The following is a 25,582-nucleotide window of genomic DNA, read 5'->3' on the forward strand; positions in this document are numbered from 1 at the left end:
ATTAGAACAAAATGTTCCTTGAAACCTGGTGAAATAAAAGATTCCACTGAGTTTTTAAATGTCTTTCCAAATTTTGTTTGGCCTGTCTTGTTTTTGCCTTGGAGATAAAGGTAGGAGTACTTGGAAGATGCCTTGAAGTTGATTCAAGGTGCCAGAGCATGGCCTGGATGGTGGAGGTTTCAGCAGTGGATAGGATCAACTAAGTACCATCATTCTGAACTTGACTTCAACTTCTGAGCCTGAAATGAGATTCATACTAATAGTAGTGATTGTTAAGTGGCAATTGGTGATTGATATTCAATTCTTATGCTGGATTAGCTCACTGAAGAAATAGTCAAGATTCTCCAGAAAAACTATGTATAATTATAGAAATTACAGGAATTGTTTCTTCCAATTATGAAGGCCAAGTAGTACCATGCTCTGTAAGCTAGAGAAAAAGAAAGTCAGTGGTATAATTCAGTTTGAGTCTGAAAGCCTGAGACAAGGGAGACTGATGGTATATAACACTCAGTCCAAGGCTGAGGGTCTAAGAACCAGAGGGAAGCTGATTTAGTGCCAGTTCCTACATCCTCCTGATGTTGAAGGATGTAGGAGGATGAAGGAACTTTGTTTTCCCTTTGTCTTTTTGTTTTACTTGAGTTGTTAAGGGATTGGACGAGGCCCACTGATATTGCTGAGAGTGGACCTTCTTCACTTAGTCCACTGAATCAAACGTTAATCTCCTCCAGAAACCCCCTCACAGACCTACTCAGAAAAAGTGTATTGCAAGCTCTCTAGGCATCCTTTAGCTTTTAGACTCATAAAATGAACAATTCCAAAATTTGAGAACCAATGTTGGCACAAATAATTTTATACCAATTGATACCATGAAAATAATTTTCCAGCTTATAGTAAGTGCTATAACTTCCCAAGGCTCACATATATATGTTCCTTATTCTGTGCTTTTCCTGTTCTTTACTTCCAAAAAGAGTTCATCAGAGCAGTGGTTAATAAAAATAGAGTCTCAAGAAACAAAATTATGTCATTTAAAAACTATATTTCATAAAGCATATTTTACTAGTTCCTAGACAGTTGCATCTTTCAGAGAAAGGACATGTATACCTAAGCGTTTCCCCCTAAATGATGTATCCTTCCAGAAGACTATCACATCTTTTGTTTTACTTTCCTCAGGACTTAACTACTCATTCTACAACCTCACACACTACAGTACCAATTTTGCTATTATAATTTTAATACATTTGTTTTATTTGACACAATGGATAACTTATGGCACCAAGAAAGAATATCCATTTTTGTTTACTCATTCGTTATTCATTCCATTCACAAATGTTTGTTAAATACCTAGTAAGGACCACAGAATGATTCTGTAAGGCATTGTCAAGTGCAATATAATCTGATATAGATAAGGGGTGAGTTCTAAATTATATTTAGGTTAACCTCTCTCTTTAGTGTTTTCTGTTAAGAGACTTTCCAATGTATTTATGGCATATGTATGTATGTGTACACACACACACACACACACCCATGCTTAACTCTGAGTTCTAAGTTTTCTCTTTACAGATCTAGCTATTACTCTCTTCAACATGATATTCTCACAATCAACATGTATTCTTTCTGGCATTACTTTATTACTTTATTCCAGGGCCCACTTTTCAATTTTGCCATGGAGACAATAGGATCACAAGGAGTTATGACCATACTTTCATTAATCAGTCCCTCAATAAGTATTTAGTTAACATTTAATTCACCTAACTCCATACCATTGCTACAAAAACCAACCACAAGCTTCTTCACTTGGGCTACATGCCTCTCCTTTCTCTCCTGAAGTACATCCTTGACTCTTGGCCTGTGCAAAAATTAATTATCCTTGTCTTTGCTGGATTAACCTAAATTTGACTTGCCATAAGGTAACACTGGATTGGATTAAAGGAAATTTAAAGGCATAGGAGCTGCAATGATGCAAAGCTCCCTGGAAATGAAAGTGCTCAACCTCTTCAACTGAAGTATGTCCCTTCAGTGACCACGGATTTTCCATGTCTACAGGTAAAAGTCCCCAAATCCAACATGCCCACCATGTATTGGACAGTTCTTTCTAAAACAGAAGTGCCTTGTCCTTGACCAACTAACAAGTGACAAAAATCTTATTCCATTTTGATAACATGCCAGAAAAACAGCTGAATAGTAATTTTCAGGTGCATTGAAAAATTTTTATTCATATTCTTTACTTATGCAATGACTAAGACCCCCAAAGGGGATGATTGTCACTGGGAACCATGTGTCACCTTTGTCCCAAGCTATCTCTGCTCAGAATGTGAGGTGGAACTTTGATTATATTGTGGGATCATCAGTATATGGATTCTCAGTAAGGCTTTAAAACTTGACCCCCAATCTCTTTAGATATAAAGTCATATGGAGGTTGCCTAGAATGGCATCTAAATTCAAGTCCTACATTTATAAAGTTGGTGAATTGGGAAGAATTTTTTTTTCTTTAGGGCCCACCCACTTTGGGGGAGCGCTTATGCTGTCTACTGCCTTAGACTCTGCAGTAGCTGGAATGAACTCTTTGTAATTCTACAAGCTGGACATATTCTCTTAACTCTAGGCTTTTGCAACACAATGAACAGATTTCCTAAAAAGGCATTCTGGCTTCCCCACCGGATACTCCTTACTTGTTACTTCTGTTCCTCCTCGTGGTCCCCTACTGCCTAACCCCCTGAGCCTGGGTGAGGGGACCACCTCCGCGCTGCCATTGTGCCTTACATGTTGTCACTCCTACAGCAGCACCTTTTATATCATTGTGAAATGGAAATTGTGAACTTTTGTCTCCCCTGTCTCTTGATCTCAGGTATTTGGTCTCCATCATATTTCTTTATTTCCTGGTATAGAATCCACCACATAAAAAAACTGGTGTAAGTTGAATAAATAAAGAACTGCCATTCAATTTACCATGCCTCCACTCTATTCCCTGCTCTTCAGGGTTCTCAAAATACAGGCCACAGTTTAGGAACTAGTGCGGATGGGACTCCCTGAGGCAGAAAGGACACGCTCTCCCATCTGAACGGGTTGTGCTGTTCTCTCCGAGGGGCGGAAACTCCATGTTCCCTGTGTTCTTAAACTTCCTCCAGGTTAATTGCCAGAACTTAACCCAATGCCTTTGGCTCACAGAGTGATTGTGGTGTTTAAAATAGTAAATAAATTACCAGAATCATGAAAATCCCTCATATCTCCACTGTAGTTTTTTTTTTTAAATCAGTTCAGGGTGTTCTGAAATAAAATCATACTTTTTCTATGAGAACCAATATCTCAGTGCATTTGATAACCACAGGCTGATAACATGATGGAATCTGAACACTGGCTATTGAGCCATGAAACAGAAGCTCAGTAATCAGTCTTCATCTTTTCTTTCCTTCTAAAGGTGGAAGGAAGAGCACAGCTGTGCTTTTCTGAGGAAAGTGAGGTAACTCTCAGTCACCTTTCGGTTCCTCTCACCAACACGGAAATGAGAAGTCAGAGCTGAGCCAGTCCTGAAGCCCATAGGTCTCACCAAAGAAATGTGCTCCATGTGGCATGTCTGGATGGTCTGGAAATGGGATGAGAAGGCAGGCAAAAGGGTTGTGTCCTCATCAATCTCCCCAGTATAGGAACCAGCAAAGGGAATATGAAACAGCACAATAATGTTGACATGGAATAGAGCTGTCTATAGATCAGGAAGGGATCAAGAGAGAGTCAGGGGACAATGAAGCTGAGTAAAAGGAATATGTACCCACTTTACAAGTTCAAGTATAACTTGTCATCTGTTGTCAAAGTTTATATACACCCCAAGAAAAGGCTTCAGGCAAAAGGCCTCTCACAAACTTGAAAGCTAATCAATAATTATTGACTGAATGAAGGAATAAGAGATCTATTTCAAGTACTTTTCCACAATTTTTTGGAAGCTAGGTTCACAACTCTCCTTGCATGTGGTATTTTATACACCAAATTAGCAGCTCGACCACTCCTAGAATTCTCTCTATACTTTCTCCACTTAGTCTATAGCTTGCCTCACTGATGCTGTCTTCTCACCTGTCAATCTGGTCTCAAATTGCACACAGAGTATTTCTTAAGGAAACACTTCACTGATGAAGTAGGGATTAGGGACAGGAAATTGTGGAAAATACAAAGAAAAATAGAGGAGACCAGAACTTAAGAGAGCTTAAGGAAGCTCAAGAGAGCTGGTAAGAGTGTCGAGTGGACTACTGCAGCCTTCTCAGTATCAGATAAAATTCTGCAACGTATGTGTACTTTGAAGATAACAAGAAGGTTAGAGCATTTAAGTAATCTCTCTGCAGCTTGGGGAGGTCCCTCTGTGTCAGGCAGAGTTTCATCCCCAGGTTGGGGCAGTGAGACTCTGCAGCAGGGCCTGGAGCCTCCCTCTAGGGGAGAAACAGGACCACAGGTTCCAGTCCAGGGACATTCACAACTGGCAGGGTACCTGTGTCTGTTCATTCTCACAAGCTGTCACATACTGTGAACACTAGTGACATCCTTATTTCTGCCAGCTTGCATGCCAAGTAACACATTCATTTTTGTTAGTTCAGAAAAGAATACTTCCTGCGCTAAATCATCAACTCTTAAAGTGATGTTTTCAGATTAGGGCAAGTCACGTGTTCATTAACAACTCCATGGGTTTAGATTAGAGATAGCTTGAAAACATACACAGCACACTGTTTATTCTGAAATCAAATTAGAATAATGAATAATATAACAATAATATAATAATTTTTCTTCCTGATTTCCAGGAAGAGAAAGCCCTGGATGCTGCAAGTATAGCAAACAAAACTGGTTTCTGTCCAAACCAAGGGAATCAATACAATCCTCATTCCAAGCTGCCTTTCCTATATGACCTACCTTAATATTAATGTAATAACTCCCCTTATATTATGGTTATAATTTATTATATGGTTATTATATTATTAATATATTGCTAATTATTAATATAATATACATACATTAGTTGAACACTAATGTATGACAGGCTTTGTATATCATCATTGTTTATTAGATATTTGTATAATAAAAGAGCGACCAATGGATTGTGATACTAAAGAAATATTTCTTGAATAAATGATTTTATTTCTCAAAAGGGAAATTACTTTTTGTTGTATATGTTTTTCTACTATTATGAAATAATTTTATATAGTCAATTAAAGAATCCACAAAGTTCAGAAACACAAAATAATCTCTGCTGCTGCTGCTGCTGCTGCTGCTAAGTCACCTCAGTCGTGTCCAACTCTGTGCGACCCCATAGACGGCAGCCCACCAGGCTCCCCCGTCTCTGGGATTCTCTAGGCAAGAATACTGGAATGGGTTGCCATTTCCTTCTCCAATGCATGAAAGTGAAAAGTGAAAGTGAAGTTGCTCAGTCATGTCCAACTCTTAGCGACCCCATGAACTGTAGCCTACCAGGCTCCTCTGTCCATGGGATTCTCCAGGCAAGAGTACTGGAGTGGGAAAATAATCTCTAGTGCCATCAATTAGTGAAAAATAAGATTAATCTTGGAGTATACAATACATGCTTCCAACCTTTTCTATACTGATTACTGATTTATAAATTTTTCATAAGTAATTTTATACCTACCATAAATTAAATTATTCTTAACCAAAATTCCAAATTTATCATAATAAATATCTTTAGCTCATCTGGAAAGGGATTTGGAGTATAATGCAAATTCAATTGTTTCATATTTTTGGTGCATTAAAATTTTTATCAATAGAGAAAGTCCTCATCATGACAATTTAGAAAAGAAAGAAGATTATCTCATTTTAGGGTAAAAAGAATTAAGTACATGCATATAGGTAGACTGAAAGTGACTAGTAAGTAGGATAAAATGTTACACTTTTTCTATAGTCGAACATGTAAGATTCTTTTGCACTGTTTCAGCTGGTATGTGACACTTTTCCCTGGGTCAACAGTACCCTGTTTTCCAGTGAGTACGGGGCAGCACTATTTGCTATGACATCCAGAACTTCCTATGCCTTCCTTTACAGAGTTCACCCTAATCTCACTGGACAATTGAGGTAGCTACCAGTTAATTTCTTTCATCTGAAAGAATAATATAAAACTTTTCTTATCTCCCTAAGTAGATATAGCTTTAGCCAAGACTGAACTTAGGTTAAACTCCCAAAGTGTTAGGGAGCCTGAAGCTTTAGCTTTCTGGGTGGTCATTTTTCAATAGGGGTGAAGCCTAGATACTTGGAGACTTCTCTAAGTGTTAAAGCTGCCAGTAATTTTAATTTGACCCTAGACTTTTATTGACATTTAGATGTTTAGAAAAAAGAACTATTAGTTTCTGAAGAAAAGAGAACCTCTGAAAAGGGGATAGGGAAATGAACTTTTTCCAGTTTATAAGCACACTCTCATTACATATAATTCACAGGAAGACTAAACTGTTTCCGGAATTACTTCTTGGTGCCTGATATAAGCAACAGATTTCATTGGTCTGGAGAAGCAACAGGTGATTTCTCAGCATTAATCCTATTTCAGATCAGCCCTGTCCTACTTTCACACTCACTTTCACTTATGTTAATAGGAAATGAAAGTTGCAGGAATACTTCTCAACCCTGGGTCATGTTTGCTGACATATCATTGTCAAGTCACATGGCTAAACATGAACTTAATGTGGAGGGGACTACACAGGGTATAAGTACTAGGAGACGTCTTCTGGTGCCACCAATATCACTACCAAACCTATCTGAGTGGTTGTACTAAATTTACTCAGGAACTATGTCTAAGAATTCTAGAAGCTCCAAGTCTTAGTCTACATTTCCATTTATCAGTATTGTTAATTTAGGCCACTGTAATAGATGTGTGCTACAATAGCCTAGTGATGTTAACTTGATTTATCTTATGATTTATGCTGTTAGATCTTTTTCAAATGTTATGATCTTTTGGATACCTTCATTTTGAAGAGCTGAATTATCATTTTCAATTTTCTATTGAGTACCTATCTTTCTAGAAGTTATTTATATGTTTGTATATAGTCATTTATCATTTATATATGTCTTCTCATATACCTTTTTCTTTTATTAATGCATCTTTTGATAAACAATATATCTTAATTTTCATAAAGTCAAATTTGTTAATCTTTACAACTGCTTCACACATTTTTGCCCTAAAACTACCTTTCCTATCCTCAAATTTTCTGTCACCAGATGGTCAACACTGAACTCAGATTGATTATATTCTTTGCAGCCAAAGATGGAGAAGCTCTAAACAATCAGCAAAAACAAGATCGGGAGCTGACTGTGGCTCAGATCATGAACCCCTTATTGCCAAATTCAGACTTAAATTAAAGAAAGTAGGGAAAACAACTAGACCATTCAGGTATGAACTAAATCAAATCCCTTATGATTATACAGTGGAAGTGAGAAATAGATTTAAGGGACTAGATCTGATAGACAGAATGCCTGATGAACTATGGATGGAGGTTCATGACATTGTACAGGAGACAGGGATCAAGAACATCCCCATGGAAAAGAAATGCAAAAAAGCAAAACAGCTGTTTGAGGAGGCCTTATAAATAGCTGTGAAAAGAAGAGGAGCAAAAAGCAAAGGAAAAAAGGAAAGATATTCCCATTTGAATGCAGAGTTCCAAAGAATAACAAGGAGAGATAAGAAAGCCTTCCTCAGCAATCAATGCAAGAAATAGAGGAAAACAACAGAATGGGAAAGACTAGAGGTCTCTTTAAGAAAATTAGAGATACCAAGGGAAAATTTCAGGCAAAGATGGGCACAATAAAGGACAGAAATGGTATGGACCTAACAGAAGCAGAGATATTAAGAAGAGGTGGCAAGAATACACAGAAGAATTGTACAAAAAAGATCTTCACGACCCAGATAATCACAATGGTGTGATCACTCACCTAGAGCCAGACATCCTGGAATGTGAAGTCAAGTGGGCCTTAGAAAGCATCACTACGAACAAAGCTAGTGGATGTGATGGAATTCCAGTTGAGCTATTTCAAATCCTGAAAGATGATGCTGTGAAAGTGCTGCACTCAATACGCCAGCAAATTTGGAAAACTGAGCAGTGGCCACAGGACTGGAAAAGGTCAGTTTTCATTCCAGTCCCTATGAGAGGCAATGCCAAAGAATGTTCAAACTACCACACAATTGCACTCATCTTACATGTTAGTAAAGTAATGCTCAAAATTCTCCAAGCCAGGCTTCAGCAATTCGTGAACCGTGAACTTCCAGATGTTCAAGCTGGTTTTAGAAAAGGCAGAGGAACCAGAGATCAAATTGCCAATATCCGCTGGATCATCAAAAAAGCAAGAGAGTTCCAGAAAAACATCTATTTCTGCCTTATTGACTATACCAAAGCCTTTGTGTGGATCACAACAAACTGTGGAAAATTCTTAAAGACATGGGCATACCAGACCACCTGACCTGCCTCTTGAGAAACCTGTATGCAGGTCAGAAAGCAACAGTTAGAACTGGACATGGAACAACAGACTGGTTCCAAATAGGAAAAGGAGTATGTCAAGGCTGCATATTGTCACCCTGCTTATTTAACTTATATGCAGAGTACATCATGAGAAACCCTGGGCTGGAAGAAGCACAAGCTGGAATCAAGATTGCTGGGAGAAATATCAATAACTTCAGATATGCAGATGACACCACCCTTATGGCAGAAAGTGAAGAGGACCTAAAAAGCCTCTTAATGAAAGTCAAAGAGGAGAGTGAAAAAGTTGACTTAAAGCCCACATTCAGAAAACTAAGATCATGGCATCTGGTCCCAACACCTCATGGGAAATAGATGGGGAAACAGTGCTAGACTTTATTTTTGGAGGCTCCAAAACCACTGTAGATGGTGATTGCAGCCAAGAAATTAAAAGACACTTACTCCTTGGAAGGAAAGTTATGACCAACCTAGATAGCATATTAAAAAGCAGCGATATTACTTTGCCAACAAAAGTCCATCTAGTCAAGGCTATGGTTTTTCCAGTGGTCAAGTATGGATGTGAGAGTTGGACTGTGAAGAAAGCTGAGTGCTGAAAAATTGATGCTTTTGAACTGTGGTGCTGGAGAAGACTCTTGGGAGTCCCTTGGACTGCAAGGAGATCCAACCAGTCCATCCTAAAGGAGGTCAGTCCTGGGTATTAATTGGAAGGGCTGATGCTGAGGCTGAAACTCAAATACTTTGGCCACCTCATGCGAAGAGTTGACTCATTGGAAAAGTCCCTGATGCTGGTAGGGATTGGGGGCAGGAGGTGAAGGGGATGACAGAGGATGAGATGGCTGGATGGCATCACTGACTCGATGGACATGAATTTGTGTGAACTCCAGGAGTTGGTGATGGACAGGGAGGCCTGGCGTGCTGTGATTCATGGGGTCACAAAGAGTCGGACACAACTGAGAGACTGAACTGAACTGATCCTCAAATACTTGAAACTATTCTTCAATATTATTTTCTAGAGGCTATTTTTTTCCCTTTTAAATTGAATTTTACAATCTTTCTGGAAAAACTTTTTGTGAATGGTATGACATGGAAGTCATTTTCTCATTTTTCCTTGTGGATATTCATTGGCCTAGGACCATTCATTTAAAAATCATCATTTCTGCCAGTTTTAAATGATTACTGGCGGTCCTCAAGCTGTCAGTTGAGGCATAAGCCTGAGATAATATTTTAAATGAGCATCCACCATAGCATTAGCATTACAGTATGTTCTGTCCACACTTGCTCTTCTTATTCCCGCTGATTCTAATCTTTGCCATTTAGTAGATTATTATTTAACTCTCTCTTCAACTAAATAGGAGGTAATTTTTCAGGTGAAGATTAGTTTTATTCATATTTATATTATATTACTATTTATTTGTATATATTGCTAGATGGAAATTTGGAGACATAGAATGGGATGAAGAGCAAAGAAAGGAATTCCACTGAATTCTATTAAGTTCTATTGAATATCTATTGACTATCCATAGAACACTGTAGCCAACATACGAAGGGTATATTTTAAAGTACACAAGAATATTTAGACTGACTTATTTCTTACCTTCTGACTCTTTTTACTCATTAACTATGGGGATAATAAGTACCCCATATCTGAAGTATTGTTACGAGCCTTAAACTATACATTAATAGAAAGAGCATTGGCTTCAAAGTCAGACAGATCTAGATGGCTTCAAATTCAGGTCCAAATTCACATTTACTAGTCTTGGACTTCTGACAATTCACAGTCTCTGAGAGCCTCAGGTTTTATCATCTGTAAAATGGGGACAAATCTAGTACTTTGCTTTTATTTCAACATTTACTCTTTCTAATAGTAATACCAAGTGCATGAAACAAAGGTTCATGTATTGCCGGGGTCCAGCCTCAGCAGGATCCAGGGGTACCCTCAGGATGAACAGCGTCGGCGAGAGAGAGAGGGAGAGAGACACCAGACTGGGGTGTGCAGCAGGGTCTGGCCTTGCTTTATTTTTCACTGTAGCCTTTATACCCTAAGTTAGTACATTTTTTAAGGGGAGGTGAAAGATAAGCATACAGATTTAGTTTAACATTACGTCAGTTTGCCCTTTACGAGATCAGGATGTTTTCTGCATATTTCTTTGTTTATGAGAGTCTTTTTCCATAGTAGATTTTAGTACATTATCTCTGGCCTTGGGGCCCATTGGCATTTTATGACCTGCTAACTGCTACTGCTAAGTCACTTCAGTCATGTCCGACTCTGTGTGACCCCATCCCTGGGATTCTCCAGGCAAGAACACTGGAGTGGGTTGCCATTTCCTTCTCCAATGCATAAAAGTGAAACATGAAAGTGAAGTCACTCAGCCATGTCCACTCTTCGCGACCCCATGGACTGCAGCCTACCAGGCTCCTCCATCCATGGGATTTTCCAGGCAAGAGTACTGGAGTGGGGTGCCATTGCCTTCTCCATTTTATGACCTGGGTGAATACAAAACTGTTTTCCGTAGTTTATTTTTTATTGTTCTATTTTGCCTTGAGCTTAGCAGAAAACAGAAAAGTTGCAGTCTCGTGGTACAGCAGGTTTCAACATAGTAGGAATACAATCCTATTAACACAAAGGTCAGTCTTTTTGCAGAAATTCTCAGCTAAATTTATCTAAAAAGTTTACCACACAAAGACTCTGTGGCTCCGGTGAGGTAGCCTCTGCTTAGCACTCTTGGTTAAAATTAACAATTATCTTATTGTTTCCACACTAGGGCTAAACTCTTATTTTTCTAAATCTCTAACTATATTAACAATAGTTTCCACTGCACAACCTCAGCACATTAAGAGCAAAAACACAGCAAGCAAATGTTGATCCAATAACCATGTTTAGAATAATAATTTTTGTGTTCTCTAATAGGGCTTCCTCACCCTCAAAGGGCTTTGTGCCTATTAGGGCCTTTTGTGTGATCAGGTTCTTTATGCCGTTCATGATTAAGGTGTTGTTAGCAGTCATGTGCGTTAGTACACATTTGCCAAGCAGGCTGGAATGCCAGTAAAGGGGTCTAGATTGAAACACTCCTTTCATCCTGGATAATCTAATAGGGTACCACCATCCGGGGGACATACTGATTAAAGTTCTAAGTTGATTCTGTTTGGAAAGAGATCGGGGAAGGCCTTCTACCTGTGTCACAGATATTAGGAAGTAGTCTAATATAGTAAGCATCAGAAAGACAGATATCATCTTTAAGGTGAGTGCCAGGGCAGCTTTTTGAAATCCCTGAAGTCCTGATCTGCCTTGCTTGTCAGGTCTTCTCATGACCTTGTCATGGGTGGGATCTCGTGTGCTGGCTCCCGGCAGTGTATAGTATGGATTTGATTACATTTAGGTGCCACTGTTTTTCAATCATCGGTTGTTATATCAAAAGTGTTTGTGCATCATCTATGTGCTGAGAAGTTTGCTAGGTACTTCCAAAGACAGAGAAGAAAAATTGCTCTTCCCAGGTGCCTACAATCAGATTAATAAGTGGGACCTTGGTAGCATGAAAAGGGTAACGAAACCACTCAAAGAATTTAACTCAAACTCTGAAAATGGGTAGAACATTGAGAGAAGATTATATGAATCAACACAGAGCAGTATACAGAAGCATCAGTTACTTGAAGGAGAAAAAGGATTATGTGAGAAGTAAGTTATAGAACCCTTCCTCCCTCCCTCCCTTCTTCCCTCCGCTCTTTTCTATTCCTGGCAAAGCCCTAACAGGGGAACAAGAGATTTCTCAAACTTACTTGGCCATGAAATATTTTATCAAGGAGCATTCCAGAGGCTCACTGTTGAGTAGAATGACCTTTGGGGAATCCTGGCTTAGACCTCCTGATGTAGAGCACAGAGGCCTTGAAACAGCTGGAAGGCCACGAAAAGAATAAGTCAAAGTCCCAAGGAAGTCCTCAATCAAAAGAGCCCGAGGGAAAGAGAGTGAAAGTGAAAGTCACTCAGTTGTGTCTGACTCTTCATGACCCCAAGGACTATAGAGTCCATGGAATTCTCCAGGCCAGAATACTGGAGTGGGTAACTTTTTCCTTCTCCAGGGGATCTTCCTAACCCTGGGATCGGGTCTCCTGCATTGTAGGCAGATTCTTTACCAGCTGAGCCACAAGGGAAGCCCCAAAGGGCCCAAGGACTACTGCAAACTCAAGCTGCCTAAATATTATATGTAATAGGTAATAATATGTAAAGAGTTTGGCCTAGGAAGAAATTGATAAATAAGAAATATTATTATTGTTGTTGTTCACTTTGCAACAACAGAAGTATTAAATAAGTTGGTTGATAGCATGGGTTCTGGAGAAAGACTTTGGGGGTTCAATCATACTTACTACCTTGTGATTTTAACACATTATAAATCTCTCTAATATTGTGGTAAAAGTAAATAATATTGTGGTAAAAATGTTGTGGTATAAGACTAAGAAGGGAAAATATATGTAAAGAAGTTGTCACTAGGTATGAATCAAGTGTGCAAAAAATGGAATCTAACCTCATTTTTTATTACTTATTAAGCACTAAGCACCAGTACTAGGGTCAGGTATGGAGAATTAAAAATGTTCCTCCGGAGAACTTACAGTCCTCTCTCACTAAACATGAGTAACCAGCTACAGTGTGACTGAATCTAATTGGACCTAGAAAATTGTTATATTAGGTTTTTTCATATTAATACTTTTCAAACTGTCTCCAAACAAGAAATAAACAGCATTATTTTAATTGACCCAATGGATCTTTCTCTCATTTTTCTTTTCAGCAGTCTCTAAGATGTTTTCTAATTATAAAATGTGAAGATTCCAGTTGAGAAATCATGTCACGCTCTCTCACTAGCACAGCTCTTGCAGTCCCTTTGTAGCCTTAGATTCTACTTTCAGTTTCAGGGCTGTCTATTTCTTTGCAGACTTTGCCGAACAGTTTTGCTTTCTTATCATTGGGTGTCTGAGGAAAATCTGGGAAGTGCCAGGAGATTGGAGGGATAAAATAAAGCCCAAATTGCCAGTGAGAGAGAAAAGTGAAACCAGCACAGCTAAACTCAGACAAAAAACGAAGAGGACAAGCTCTTCTAACCTTCCAGCTGAGGCAGCTTTCTGCTCACCTCTACAGAATCTCTCCACCGGGTAAGACTGAGGCTGGGTGGGAAGAGATTTACAGGAGGCAGCTACTTTCTCTAAAGAAATTATACCGAGACAGGCTGCGCAGAGCCGGATCTGTCATGACTTCATACGAAAGTCTGATGTTGGGCAGCAGGGTGTCCTCTAAGTGCCCACTGCTGAGCTCTGTGGTGAATTAGGTTCCAGCAGAGGCAGAGTCTAAACTGAGAGCCGGCGATGCTTCAAGATTCTTTCTTGATACTTTATTAAAGTGTCTTTCTCTTTGATAAAACCCACTAACTAAAGCTCAGAGTTCACTTCTGTCTTTATTGGAAACTTTCCACATGCTAGAACTTGGGGTCTACAAAAAAAGCCTACAGGTTATTGTAATTGGGAGCTTACAAAATCTTTGTGCAGCCACTTTTTCTGGTCAGTAACTGATTGATTCTCATTTTATAAAAGTGCTATGTCTCATGTTAAAAACCAGACAATCTTCTTGCCAGCAGTCCTGGTGGGCCACTGTTGTAAGAGGAAATGAGTACAGTACTATCACAGAAGAAAAAAAAAAAAGCTTTTTTTTTAGCCATCCCTAGAGAATTGGGAATCCAGATAGGTGGCAAGACTGGCATCATATAAGATTCCAGTCTTCAGCCAGAAGTCAGAGGTAATCAACTATAATAGAAGCAATCATGCTTTCTTATAGGATAAAAATAAAAACCAGCATCCCTTAGTCTGTCTTTGTTGGTATCTCAAAAAGTTAATAAAATTTTATCATGATCACTTTCAGTTACAGGGATTGAGACATTGAGGTTAACAAGGTAAGTAGGGCATTACTAAAAGAAAACTTCAACTTCTCTCAATGCTATAAAATTATCAAAGCATCAAGTCCTGGTTAAAGAGGTCAAAATCGTGCAAATAAATACTTTATATAGAACAGAGTTCAAAGAGGAAACATGATCATTTATAAGATCATGTTTCATAAGAGTAGCTTCATTACCTGAGGTAATTAAAAGCAATATGCCAGTTGATATATGCAGAGATAATAAAGAATCAATCTTCAAACACAAGGAGGTCAAAATCTGGTAACATAATTGAGTGAAATATAGAGTGTTAACAAAAATTTCGGAAACGATGACCTGATTAGAATGAAGAGGTGTTTTATTGAAGGTTTATTAGGACTGCAGCCTGGGAGATGAGTTCAAGAAACACTTAAAAACTTGTGTTCCTCTTGACAACAAAACAGAAAAAGTTTCTAAAGGTCAAAACTAAGATCAGTTATTTACAATTCTGCGTTAAGGATTATAATTAAGGCAAAAAGTCAGGACCTGAATTGGTTGCAGAATTGATTTTAAATTGCTTTAAATTCCTGAAATGGTTTTAAAGTTCCACAGGGTGGGGGGAGGAGGGAGCCCTGAACCATAAAGTTGCAGGTAGCAGATGTTGTCCCAAATACAGCTGACGGTGTGCTTAGGTGTGATACAGGTCAGAGCAAATTCAAGCTTTCCATGGCGCCGGGATGTGTCTTAGACTAAATTCTTAATGGCACTCAACTCTAGTTTTGTATGTCTGAACTATGATCACTCCACTGTAATTTCAATTTGTCATAAAGAGTGAGATTCAGATTAGAGGGATCAGTCTTGGGTGAAAACACATGAATTCAGATGCAGATTAACAGTTAAGAACCAGTGAGTCGCTAAACAGGGTGGGCTGTGGCAGCTCAGGAGTGCCTCTCCATGAGAGGAGGAAGCCACTGGGGACCCTGAGTCTCAGTCTGAGCCAGAGCTTGCTCAGGAACAGACTTGGGAGAAACCAGGTCCAAGACTGGGTTAGGATGGCATGTGTTTCACATTATATAAATGTTTGACATAATATTCCCCAGATGCAGGCTGCCTTTTACATATGCCTGAGGTGAGACAGCTCAGGGTGTCCTGTCCAAAGCTCAAAATTTGAAGGTGAAAATCTTTGAAAGGAAATTTTGTAATGAAGTCAGAAGATGTGAGACACAAGGAAAAAAATCTCCATGTTATGGAAATGTGATACAAGCTGAGCCAGTGGAAATGCAGTCTGGTATACCCTTCTTCTGGAAAAGAATTTGGCAATAAGCAACAAAAAAGTATATACTCTTACCTTTTGACAGAGCAACCTCATTCCCAGAAATCTGTTCTGAAGAAACAGCTGCAACAATATGAAAGCAGGGTTATTCATTGCAGCACTATAATTGAAAAACACTAAAAGCATTCTAAGTGCCCACACATAGGAGTGGTTAAGTAAACTATGGTATATACATTTAATGGAGTAGGCTTCTCTAGTGGCTCAGAAGGTAAAGCATCTGCCTGCAATGCGGGAGACCTGGGTTCAATTCCTGGGTCAGGAAGATCCCCTGGAGAAAGAAATGGCAACCCACTCCAGTACCCTTGCCTGGAAAATCCCATGGACAGAGAAGCTGGCAGGCTACAGTCCATGGGGTCGCAAAGAGTCGGACACGACTGAGAGACTTCACTTTCTTTCACCTTCACCTTTTTGGAAAGCTTTGACTCTGAGAACTACATAATATTTCACATACTCAAAAAATAGTCATATACTACAATTAACCAAGATGTGAAATAAGTGAAAATGTTAGTCACTCAGTCATGTGCGACTATTTGCAACCTTATGAACTGTAGCTTGCCAGACTCCTCTGTCCATGGAATACTCCAAACAAGAATAGTGGAGTGGGTAACCATTTCTTTCTCTGGGCGATCTTCTCAACCCAGGGACTGAACCCAGGTCTCTCCCGTGGCAGGCGAATTCTGAGCTACCCCAGAAGCCCAACCAAGATGTGGGGGAGTCCTAAATGAAGCACAAATAGGAACAAATGAAACTGACTGTGTTACAAATGAATAAACTACCAGCTCAAGAGGATGAGGAAGGAAAGAACTAATCTAAGAACTTCAGAATACAGTACTTTAGCTATATATATTAGGTCAGAGACAAAAATAACTATATTAATAATGCACTTTAATTAGTAAATCTATTTATCACCAAGATATAGATTACCAATTTTGAAATGATTTTATACGTATACTAGGACTGAGCACATAAGCAAATTTATGATAATAATAGTTGTGGCTTACATAGTCAGAGTATGGAGTTGAAAGGTAAAGACTGAGTAATTCCTGTTGTGTTAACTGCAATAAGAAACATGAGCAGTATATAACACAGGGAGTCCAGCCTGGCACACAGTGAGAACCTAGAGAGGTGGGATGGTGGGGTGAGAGAGAGGCTCAAGAGGGAGGGGAGATATATATATATATACTTATGAATGATTCATGCTGTTATATGGCAGAAAACAACACAACATTGTAAAGCAATTATCCTCCAAATAAAAACATCAGCAGGAAATTAAGGTTGTATACAGAAATAAATAAATATAGATGTATCTACATGTGCTAGTATTCATATATGCATTTCTTTATTTGGTCCACTGAGGGGACCTAGAAGTAAGGTACACACCTAATGTTATATCCTGGCACCAAAGTTCTGTTATCCAAAGAAAAGAATCAGGTTCCTGGAAGAAATGGCCAAATCTAGAGCTGATTCAGGCAAAGAACAAGATGGACCAGGAATACCTTGTGGTGCTACAAAGTAAAAAAGTGTTTAGAATATGATGTAAGTGTAGCCAAACCACCCAGGAGCCAGGCTGAAGAAGCTCTCAAAGAACAAATCTGGGGCAAATTAAACAATAAGTAAATAACAATTTGTTTGTTGTTGTTCAGTCACTAAGTTGTGTCTGACTTTTTGTGATCCCGTGGACTATAGCCCACCAAGTTCCTCTGTCCATGGGATTATCCAGGCAAGAATACTGGAGTAGGTTACCATTTCCTTCTCCCAGATCTTCCCAACCCAGGATTCGAACCTGCCTTTCCTGCTTGGCAGGTGGATTCTTTACCACTGAGAGACAAGGGAATGATAGTAAAGTACTAAACCCTACAGAATAAAATAAATAAATATCTATGAGTCTACACTGATACAAATAAATAATTAAATGAGGGGAAAAAAATAGAGGACTGCTCTTGTTTGAAGTAGAACCTCAGCTAATGTTGAAGGAATGAAGTACAAAAGACCTACAGTCAAGCACCACAGTAATAACTGTTGCAAACAGGAATCATCATTAGTGGATGTTAAAGTCAGCACTGAAAAAACAATATGAAACTTTGAGGAGAATATATCTGCAGTTTCAAAAATATCTGCCCCAGTGTTAACTTTTGTACTTACAAGGAAGTAATTGTGACTTTACAGTGGAGAAATCTGGCAGACAACACCTAAAGTAAGTGAGCAAAGTTAACATCACAGCACCAGAGTATGTTCTATAGACATCACACAACCTTTGATACGATACACTGAGACTGGCAGAACATCACAACCACGGCATACTTGCCAAAAAAAGGAAAAATATAAACTCAATCTAATTATTAGGAACCATAAGAAAAACCCAAACAGAGAGATATTTTGCAAAATGACAGGCCAATACTCTTCTAAAATGATAATGTCATGAAAGACAAAATAAAGATGAAGAACGGCCAGTGATGAGAGAAGACTAAAGGTAATGCGTGAATGGACAAAGGATCCTGAATTGCATCCTGGGTCAGAAAAGGACACTAGGAACAAAGGGAAAGCTAGGAGAAAAACAACTGGGACAAAAGGAAAACTGATGACGTGGGGGAAATTGTGTAGCTTAGTTAACAGTGTTGTTTTAATATGAAAGTCCTGTTTCAATTATTGTCTATGGTTACATAAGATATTAATAATAGGGTAGCTGGGGAAATGGCATATGGAAGTTTTCTGTTTCCAATGTATGATTTTGTGTAAGGGTAAGCTCCTTCAAAATAAAGTTATTTTTAAAGAGAACCAGTGGGCTAGTCTATGGGACAAGCTTAAAGAGGCCATGGGGCTTTTTAAAACACACAAGGAACAAAGTTCAAAAAGAAAACCAAATTTTGGTCCTAACTGTAAAGTTCTCACTCAGCTCACTGACTAAATGTTGGTTTCCATGCCATCTCTTCCCTTGAAGATCAGGAGACACCCTGGACATGGCCTCAGAGATCCACATGCCAGCCCCAGAGTGCCTCATTGAGAATGTCAATGGGCGACTGGTGGTTAATCCAGTAACTGCGAAGATCCTGTCTGCCATCAGGGAGCCTGTTGTGGTGGTGGCTATCGTGGGCCTCTACCGCACGGGCAAGTCCTACCTGATGAACAAGCTGGCTGGGAAGAACAAGGGTGAGTGACACGGGCAGAGCCCAGCCAAGTCCCTTCTGTTCAACCACACTCCCAGCACGCAGCACAGTGATGTGAGGAGAGGAAGTGAGAGACCTGGGAGGAGTGGGTTTCTAACATTCATTCTGTGCTGGAGGACAAGAGTCGACTCTTTCTTCCCACTTTGCCTTAACTTCCTCTTTAATGTATAAACTTGCCTTCCTGAAAGGAGTACAGTAGTTATAGATGAAATTAGCATAGTTAATAATAAGAAATTTACTAAAATGTATGTGGATTAACATCAAGCTTATAATGATCTCTAAGGTAATACAAATATTTCAGTTTCTACTGAATGTTCTAAATTCTTTTTCTCACAATTAAGATCAATATTGATTATGCTTTCATTTATTTTTTTAAACCTTGATTTTATTAACTAAACTCTCAATTTCCAGATCTAATCCATCTGCTATTAAAAATCCACCCTCTCTTTTCCCCACACCCTCTTGCAGGCTTCTCTCTGGGCTCCACGGTGCAGTCACATACAAAGGGCATCTGGATGTGGTATATGCCTCATCCCGAGAAGCCAGACCATGCTCTGGTTCTGCTTGATACTGAGGGCCTGGGGGATGTGGAGAAGGTAAAGAAACAAATCTTCTAATCCTGTTTATGTCAAATCAGTAGCCCTTCTTGCACTGTGACTTCCCACCCTTTGAATTGTGCTTCAAATATATACTATTAATGTATTATATTTTTATCTTATTTTATTAACTTGTTTGTGCTCAAGATTTGACCTCAAATACAATTTGAAGCAATCCAAAGTGAGCTTTATGTGAGAGCACTAAGCACTAAGTATGAGAATAATGGGCTAATTTAAGAATTGTTGCATATCTTGGCCACACATATAAGCATTGAGAGTGGTCAGTAAGACCCACTGATATTTTTTGTAACCCATAAAATAATGACTAATGACTTTTAAAGTCATTTTCCTTTCATATTGTAGGAAAACATTCTGATAAAGCTACTGAAGGTGTCTCTAAACCTAACTAGAAAATTTAAAAATATGTCTGACTAATCAGAGTGGGAATCCAGAAAGATGGTGGAAATAGTGTTATCCACAGCTGTACAGTTAGTGAGAGAAGCAGAGTATAAGACCTGATAACAGCAGCTTTGTTCATAAAGGATCATACATTACTACTCTTAGAAATCTTAGAAAACTCTTGTTAAAGGGGTACATTTTAACTACTGTTTTAAAAGTGCTTCATCATGTCATATCATGGGAACAGAAGATCATAATCTCAGTTCAGGAGATAGGTTTGAATTCTATTACCTGATCAAGTGCTTATTTGATTTACACGTTCATATGCAGTTATATAAAGTCTTATTTAAATTTCACTATACCATTGATTTTATGTTTTTAAAATCATGTACATATGGATAAAACTTTGCATAGGGAAATGATTAATGTGTCTCCAAATAGAGACAGCTGGGTTCAGAGTCTCTCCATCTGAACTGGAATCATGTGCTCTTAGTTACTTGGTGTGGCTTCTCCAATGACTTCTAGGGAGACAACCAGAATGACTCCTGGATCTTTGCCCTGGCGGTTCTCCTGAGCAGCACCTTTGTATACAACAGCATGGGAACCATCAATCAGCAGGCCATGGACCAACTACAGTATCCTTTTTGTGGACTAGACAACATGAAATCCGGAAAAGAACAGCTTCACTTTGTCACCAGTTACAGTGGTGGTCCACTGCAGAAGAATTTGGGAGTCCCCTTCTTAATGAACCCCATTATGCTTATGCTCACCATCCCTGTTTACCTCAGTCACCACCAGAAGCCCAAGCCTTTCTGATCACACATCATCCTCAGACACTTAGCTGCACAAGGTTCTGTATGCCTCCCATCTGAGTTCATATTTTGGGGTCACAATCTCCTCAGGGGTTTCCTGTGTGTAACCTGAAGCTGACCCCAGTCCCTAGACAGCATGTGTGTGTGTGTGCACTAAGTTGATTCAGTCATGTCTGATTGTTTGTGACCCTATGGACTGTAAGCCCACGAGGTTCGTCTGTCGAAGGAATTCTCCAGGCAATAATTCTGGAGTGGATTGCCATGCCCTCCTCCAGAGGATCTTACTAACCCAGGGATCAAACCCATGTCTCTTAAGTCTTCTGCATTAGCAGGAGGATTCTTTACCACTGGTACCACCTGGGAAGCTCACCCAGCCAGTAAGGAGAGACAAAAGGAGATGGCAGATCGCTTGAGATTGGCAGGTGGCAGGTTTAATAAGCAAGGGAATTTACTTAGGTATCCTTTCTTACGTGACTGGAAGACTAACATGTTTCCACATCCACCCGCCAAATTTTAAAAGTCTTTTTAGATGCCTAAACTGTCCCGGTGAGTACACAGTCCAGATGGTCTTAGCACCACATTACTATCTCAAGGAAGCTGTGTCCTTGTGCAGCTTCCAGCATGGGGAAGGCAAGTGCAGTGCACATTCCAAAGATGGAAAAGAGGGTGAGCGTACTTCCATTGCCTGGGTCCACCTCAGGGGACAAAACTTCAGTCATATTTGATGACTTTCCCCTACAATATCCATTGCCAAACCCTTGGTATCTTCTAAAACTCATGTTTTCATTCAGCTTCTTCTTGGCCTTTAAGTATGGTAGCTCTTTGATTCTTGGGCTTCTGTTCTTCTTTTCTTAGTCGCTAGTCCATCTCATCCAGCCTTGGACTTTTACTAGCACCATGTCAGTTACCGTAACATTTGCATGAGCAATCATGACCACACTCTCAGGTACAAAATTGTGTATCTAGTTGATTACAAGTCTCCATTTAGATGTGTAAGAAACATCTCAAACTTAACATGCAAAAACAACACAAAAGTCTTAAATATTTAAGTGACTATAATGAATTAAATAATATCATGCTTCTGACACTATTAAAGTAGAAATATATGGGGGATTCTTTTTTTAAAAAATTAATGTATTTTAATTGGAGGATAATTACTTTACAATGTTGTGATGGTTTTTGCCATACATTGACATTAATCAGCCACAGTTACACATGTGTTCCCCTATTCTGAACCTCCCCTCCCTCCTCTCACCCCACTCCACCCCTCTGGGTTATCCCAGAGCACCAGCTTTGGTTGTCCTGTCTCATGCATTGAATTGCACTGGCCATCTATTTTACCTATGGTAACATACACGTTTCAATGCTATTCTCTCAAATCATCCCACCCTGGCCTTCTCCCACAGACTCCAAAAGTCTGTTCTTTACATCTGTTTCTCTTTTGCTGCCCTCCATATAGGATCATCATTACTGTCTTTCTAAATTCCATATATATGCATTAATATACAGTATTTGTGTTTCTCTTTCTGACTACTTCATTCTGTATAATAGGCTCCAGTTTTATTCACCTCATTAGAACTGACTTGAATGTGTTCCTTTTTATAGCTGAGTAATATTCCATTGAGTATATGTACCACAACTTCCTTATCCATTCATCTGCCAATGAACATCTAGGTTGCTTCCATGTCCTAATTATTGTAAATAGTGCTGCAATGAACATTGGGGTATATGTGTCTCTTTCAATTTGGGTTCCTTTGGGGTGTATGCTCAGCAGTGAGATCTCTGGGTCATATGGCACTTCTATTCCCAGTTTTTTAAGGAAACTCCACACTGTTCTCCATAGTGGCTGTACCAGCTTGCATTCCCACCAACAGTGTAAAAGGGTTCCCTTTTCTCCACACCCTCTCTAGCATTTGTTATTTGTAGACATTTTGATGATGGCCATTCTGACTGGCATGAGATGATACGTCATTTTGGTTTTGATTTGCATTTATCTAATAATGAGTGATGTAAAACATCTTTTCATGTGTTTATTAACCATCTGTATCTCTTCTTTGGAGAAATCTCTGCTTAATTCTTTGGCCCACTTTTTGATTGGGTTGTTTGCTTTTTTGGTATTGAGCTGCATGAGCTTCTTGAATACTTTGGAGATTAATTTTTTGTCAGTTTCATTTGCTATTATTTTCTCCCATTCTGAAGGCTGTCTTTTCAGCTTGCCTATAGTTTCCTTCATTGTACAAAAGCTTTTAAGTTTAATGAAGTCCCATTTGTTTATTTTGGGTTTTATTTCCATTACTCTGGGAGGTGGGTAACAGAGGATCTTGCTGTGATTTATGTCATCGAGTGTTCTGCCTATGTTTTCCTCTAGAGTTTTATAGTTTCTGGTCTTACACTTATATCTTTAATCCATTTCAAGTTTATTTTTGTGTATGGTGTTAGAAAGTGTTCTAGTTTCAGTCTTTTACATGTGGTTGACCAGTTTTCCCAGCACTTAAAGAGACTGTCTTTTCTTCATTGAATATTTTCACCTCCTTTGTCAAAGATAAGCTGTCCATATGTGTGTGGGATTATCTCTGGAAAAGTCTTAAATTTTTGACCAGAAGCACTCTTTCAACATCACAGTAAATTTCCATGGCACTCATAGAGATTTTTGGATCAAAAGCTTAGTATTCATCCTAGGCAATTACTTTCTTTATTTCCTACAAACTATTACTCACAGTCTGATCAGCTCTCCTGCCATAGGTATTTGCCGAGGCTGGCTAATTCCCACCACTTCTTCAATGGTAATTTCAGTTTAAGCTTCCATCTTCTTGCCTCTGGGTTATCTTCTAAACTGCCTAACCTTCTCTTTCTCTTCTCTCTTGCCTCTCATAGGCAAAACACCTGCCAGTTTTTGTTTTAAAAACAAACATCAGGTCATATTCCCCTCTCAATTTAAAGCTTCTCAGTGCCTTCCCATTAAATTTAGATTAAAATTCAAACACTTTCTATGGCCTACAGTGCCTACCTAGTCTGAACCCTAGCTATTCCAGAACTTCTACCCAAGCCACGCTGGCCTCCCTGCTATATGTTAGACACACTCAATGGTTTCCCATCTGAGGTTTTGCAGGAGCTATTTCCTCTGCCAGAAAGGTTTCTCCGGTGGATTAGTACATGGCAGCTTCTCTCAGTTCATTTAGATTTCTGCACAATGATCACCTCAGAATGAACTTACCTGAACCGCCACATAAACCAGCACTATGCACAGTTATTCTCTAAAGTTTAGCTGAGGTTCATTTTTCTTCAAGGCAACTATTTCAAAATCTCAGGTTTATTATATTTTTGTTTACTTGTTTATCATCTGTCCCCCTCACCAGAATGTGTGTGTGTGTGTGTGTGTGTGTGTGTGTTAGTCACTCAGTTGTGTCCGACTCTTTCCAACCCCATAGACTGTAGCCAGGCAGGCTCCTCTGGCCATGGAATTCTCCAGGCAAGAATACTGGAGTGGGTTGCCATTCCATTCTCCAGGGAATCTTCCTAACGCGGGGATTGTACCTGGGTCTCCTGCAATGCAGGCACCTTCTGAGCCACCAGGGAAGTCCTACTAGAATGTAGATGGTAGCATTTTCTGACTCATCACAATGTTATTTGTCCCTAGGACAATTCCTGGTTTAGAGTAATTGCTCAATAAATGTTTGTGGAATGAATGAATGAGCTAATTAAGAAAAATTATTTTAGATAAGCTTTGGGGAATAGTATAGCATAAAAGGTGCTACTCCTTTTCTGCAGTTTTCCTATGTTAGCATCCCAGCTATGTGACAGAGCTGACACATCGAATCAGGGCAAAATCCTCACCTGATAAACATGAGGTCCAAGACTCAGCCAACTTTGTAGGCTTTTTTCCAGACTTTGTGTGGACTCTGAGAGATTTCTCCCTGGAACTGGAAGCAGATGGACAGCCCATCACTGCTGATGAGTACCTGGAAAAGTCACTGAAGCTAAAACAAGGTTACTAGGACTCATGGTTGGGAAACAAAAAAAGAGAAAACAGTATCAGAATGACCATTTCAATGTAGATGCTGAAAATTATAATTTTATAACTTTGCTATCTTGGCTGTTCTATTAGAGGAAATGAAACGTTTCTTAGACAAATCAGTGCGATCTAATTTTAAGTTACTTCCTTCTTGGAGCAGGAAAGAAATTTCATTCCTCTACCCCTTTAATTATTGGGTCTGATCCATGATTAGTTAATTTTTACCTCTTTATATAGGATTTGTGCAAATTACAAAGTTGAAGGGTATATATCTGAAGTAGCCTGAAGTTGTAAAACCTCTGGTTTTCTTTCCTCTAGGAGATGATAAAAAAACTAAAACTTTTAATGAACCTCGGTTATGTATCCGAAAGTTCTTCCCAGAGAAGAAGTGCTTCATCTTTGATCGCCCTGCTCATAGGAAGTACCTTATCCACCTGGAGCAGCTACAAGAGGAAGATCTGAACCCTGAATTCAGAGAACAAGCTGCAGACTTCTGCTTCTACATCCTCAGCCATTCCAAGGCCAAGACTCTCTCAGGCGGTATCACAGTCAATGGGCCTCGTGAGTCCCTCTTACTCTCTTTCCTTACCCAGACTCTCCTACTGCCCATTGTAGACAACAGAAGTGGGAGGCACGAGGATTACTTCTGACAAATACAGAGTCTAATGATGCCAAGGAAAACACACAACAAGGGTCACATTGTGAATTTTACATATGGACTAAAACTATTTCTGGTATTATCTAATATTCACATGAGTCAGATGAACAAAGAGAAAGAACTAGAATCTAATCCTGATGTAGTAACTTTCTCCACCAACTTCTCAACTCCCTTTTTATGAAATTTCCTTCCAGGAGAGGTATATTATTGACAAAGTCAGGAAAAGGCAAATATTCCATGTATGTGAGGCTTTGCCTCTCACCTTAACACAAT

At 39.2% G+C, this 25,582-nt stretch overlaps 1 protein-coding gene across 4 annotated transcripts in view; it reads left to right on the top strand.

Annotated features, from left to right (window-relative positions):
- Positions 1-25,582, top strand: part of LOC122676925 (guanylate-binding protein 2-like) — a 105,070-nt gene that overhangs the window by 70,469 nt on the left and 9,019 nt on the right. Inside the window, exons 1-6 of one of the 4 annotated variants that reach the window (XM_043876523.1) lie at positions 13,345-13,583; positions 18,607-18,815; positions 19,301-19,428; positions 20,353-20,462; positions 24,430-24,626; positions 24,970-25,212. In XM_043876523.1, coding sequence (XP_043732458.1) covers positions 18,626-18,815; positions 19,301-19,428; positions 20,353-20,462; positions 24,430-24,626; positions 24,970-25,212 — 868 coding nt within the window. In that variant the 5' untranslated portion in view covers positions 13,345-13,583; positions 18,607-18,625. Of the gene's footprint in view, positions 1-13,344; positions 13,584-18,606; positions 18,816-19,300; positions 19,429-20,352; positions 20,463-24,429; positions 24,627-24,969; positions 25,213-25,582 lie in introns of those variants that run through there. The other 3 variants (XM_043876518.1, XM_043876519.1, XM_043876517.1) reach the window with 3 other exon arrangements.

The sequence above is a fragment of the Cervus elaphus genome, chromosome 20 (genome assembly GCF_910594005.1).
Source record: "Cervus elaphus chromosome 20, mCerEla1.1, whole genome shotgun sequence".
NCBI classification, from domain to species: Eukaryota; Metazoa; Chordata; class Mammalia; order Artiodactyla; family Cervidae; genus Cervus; species Cervus elaphus.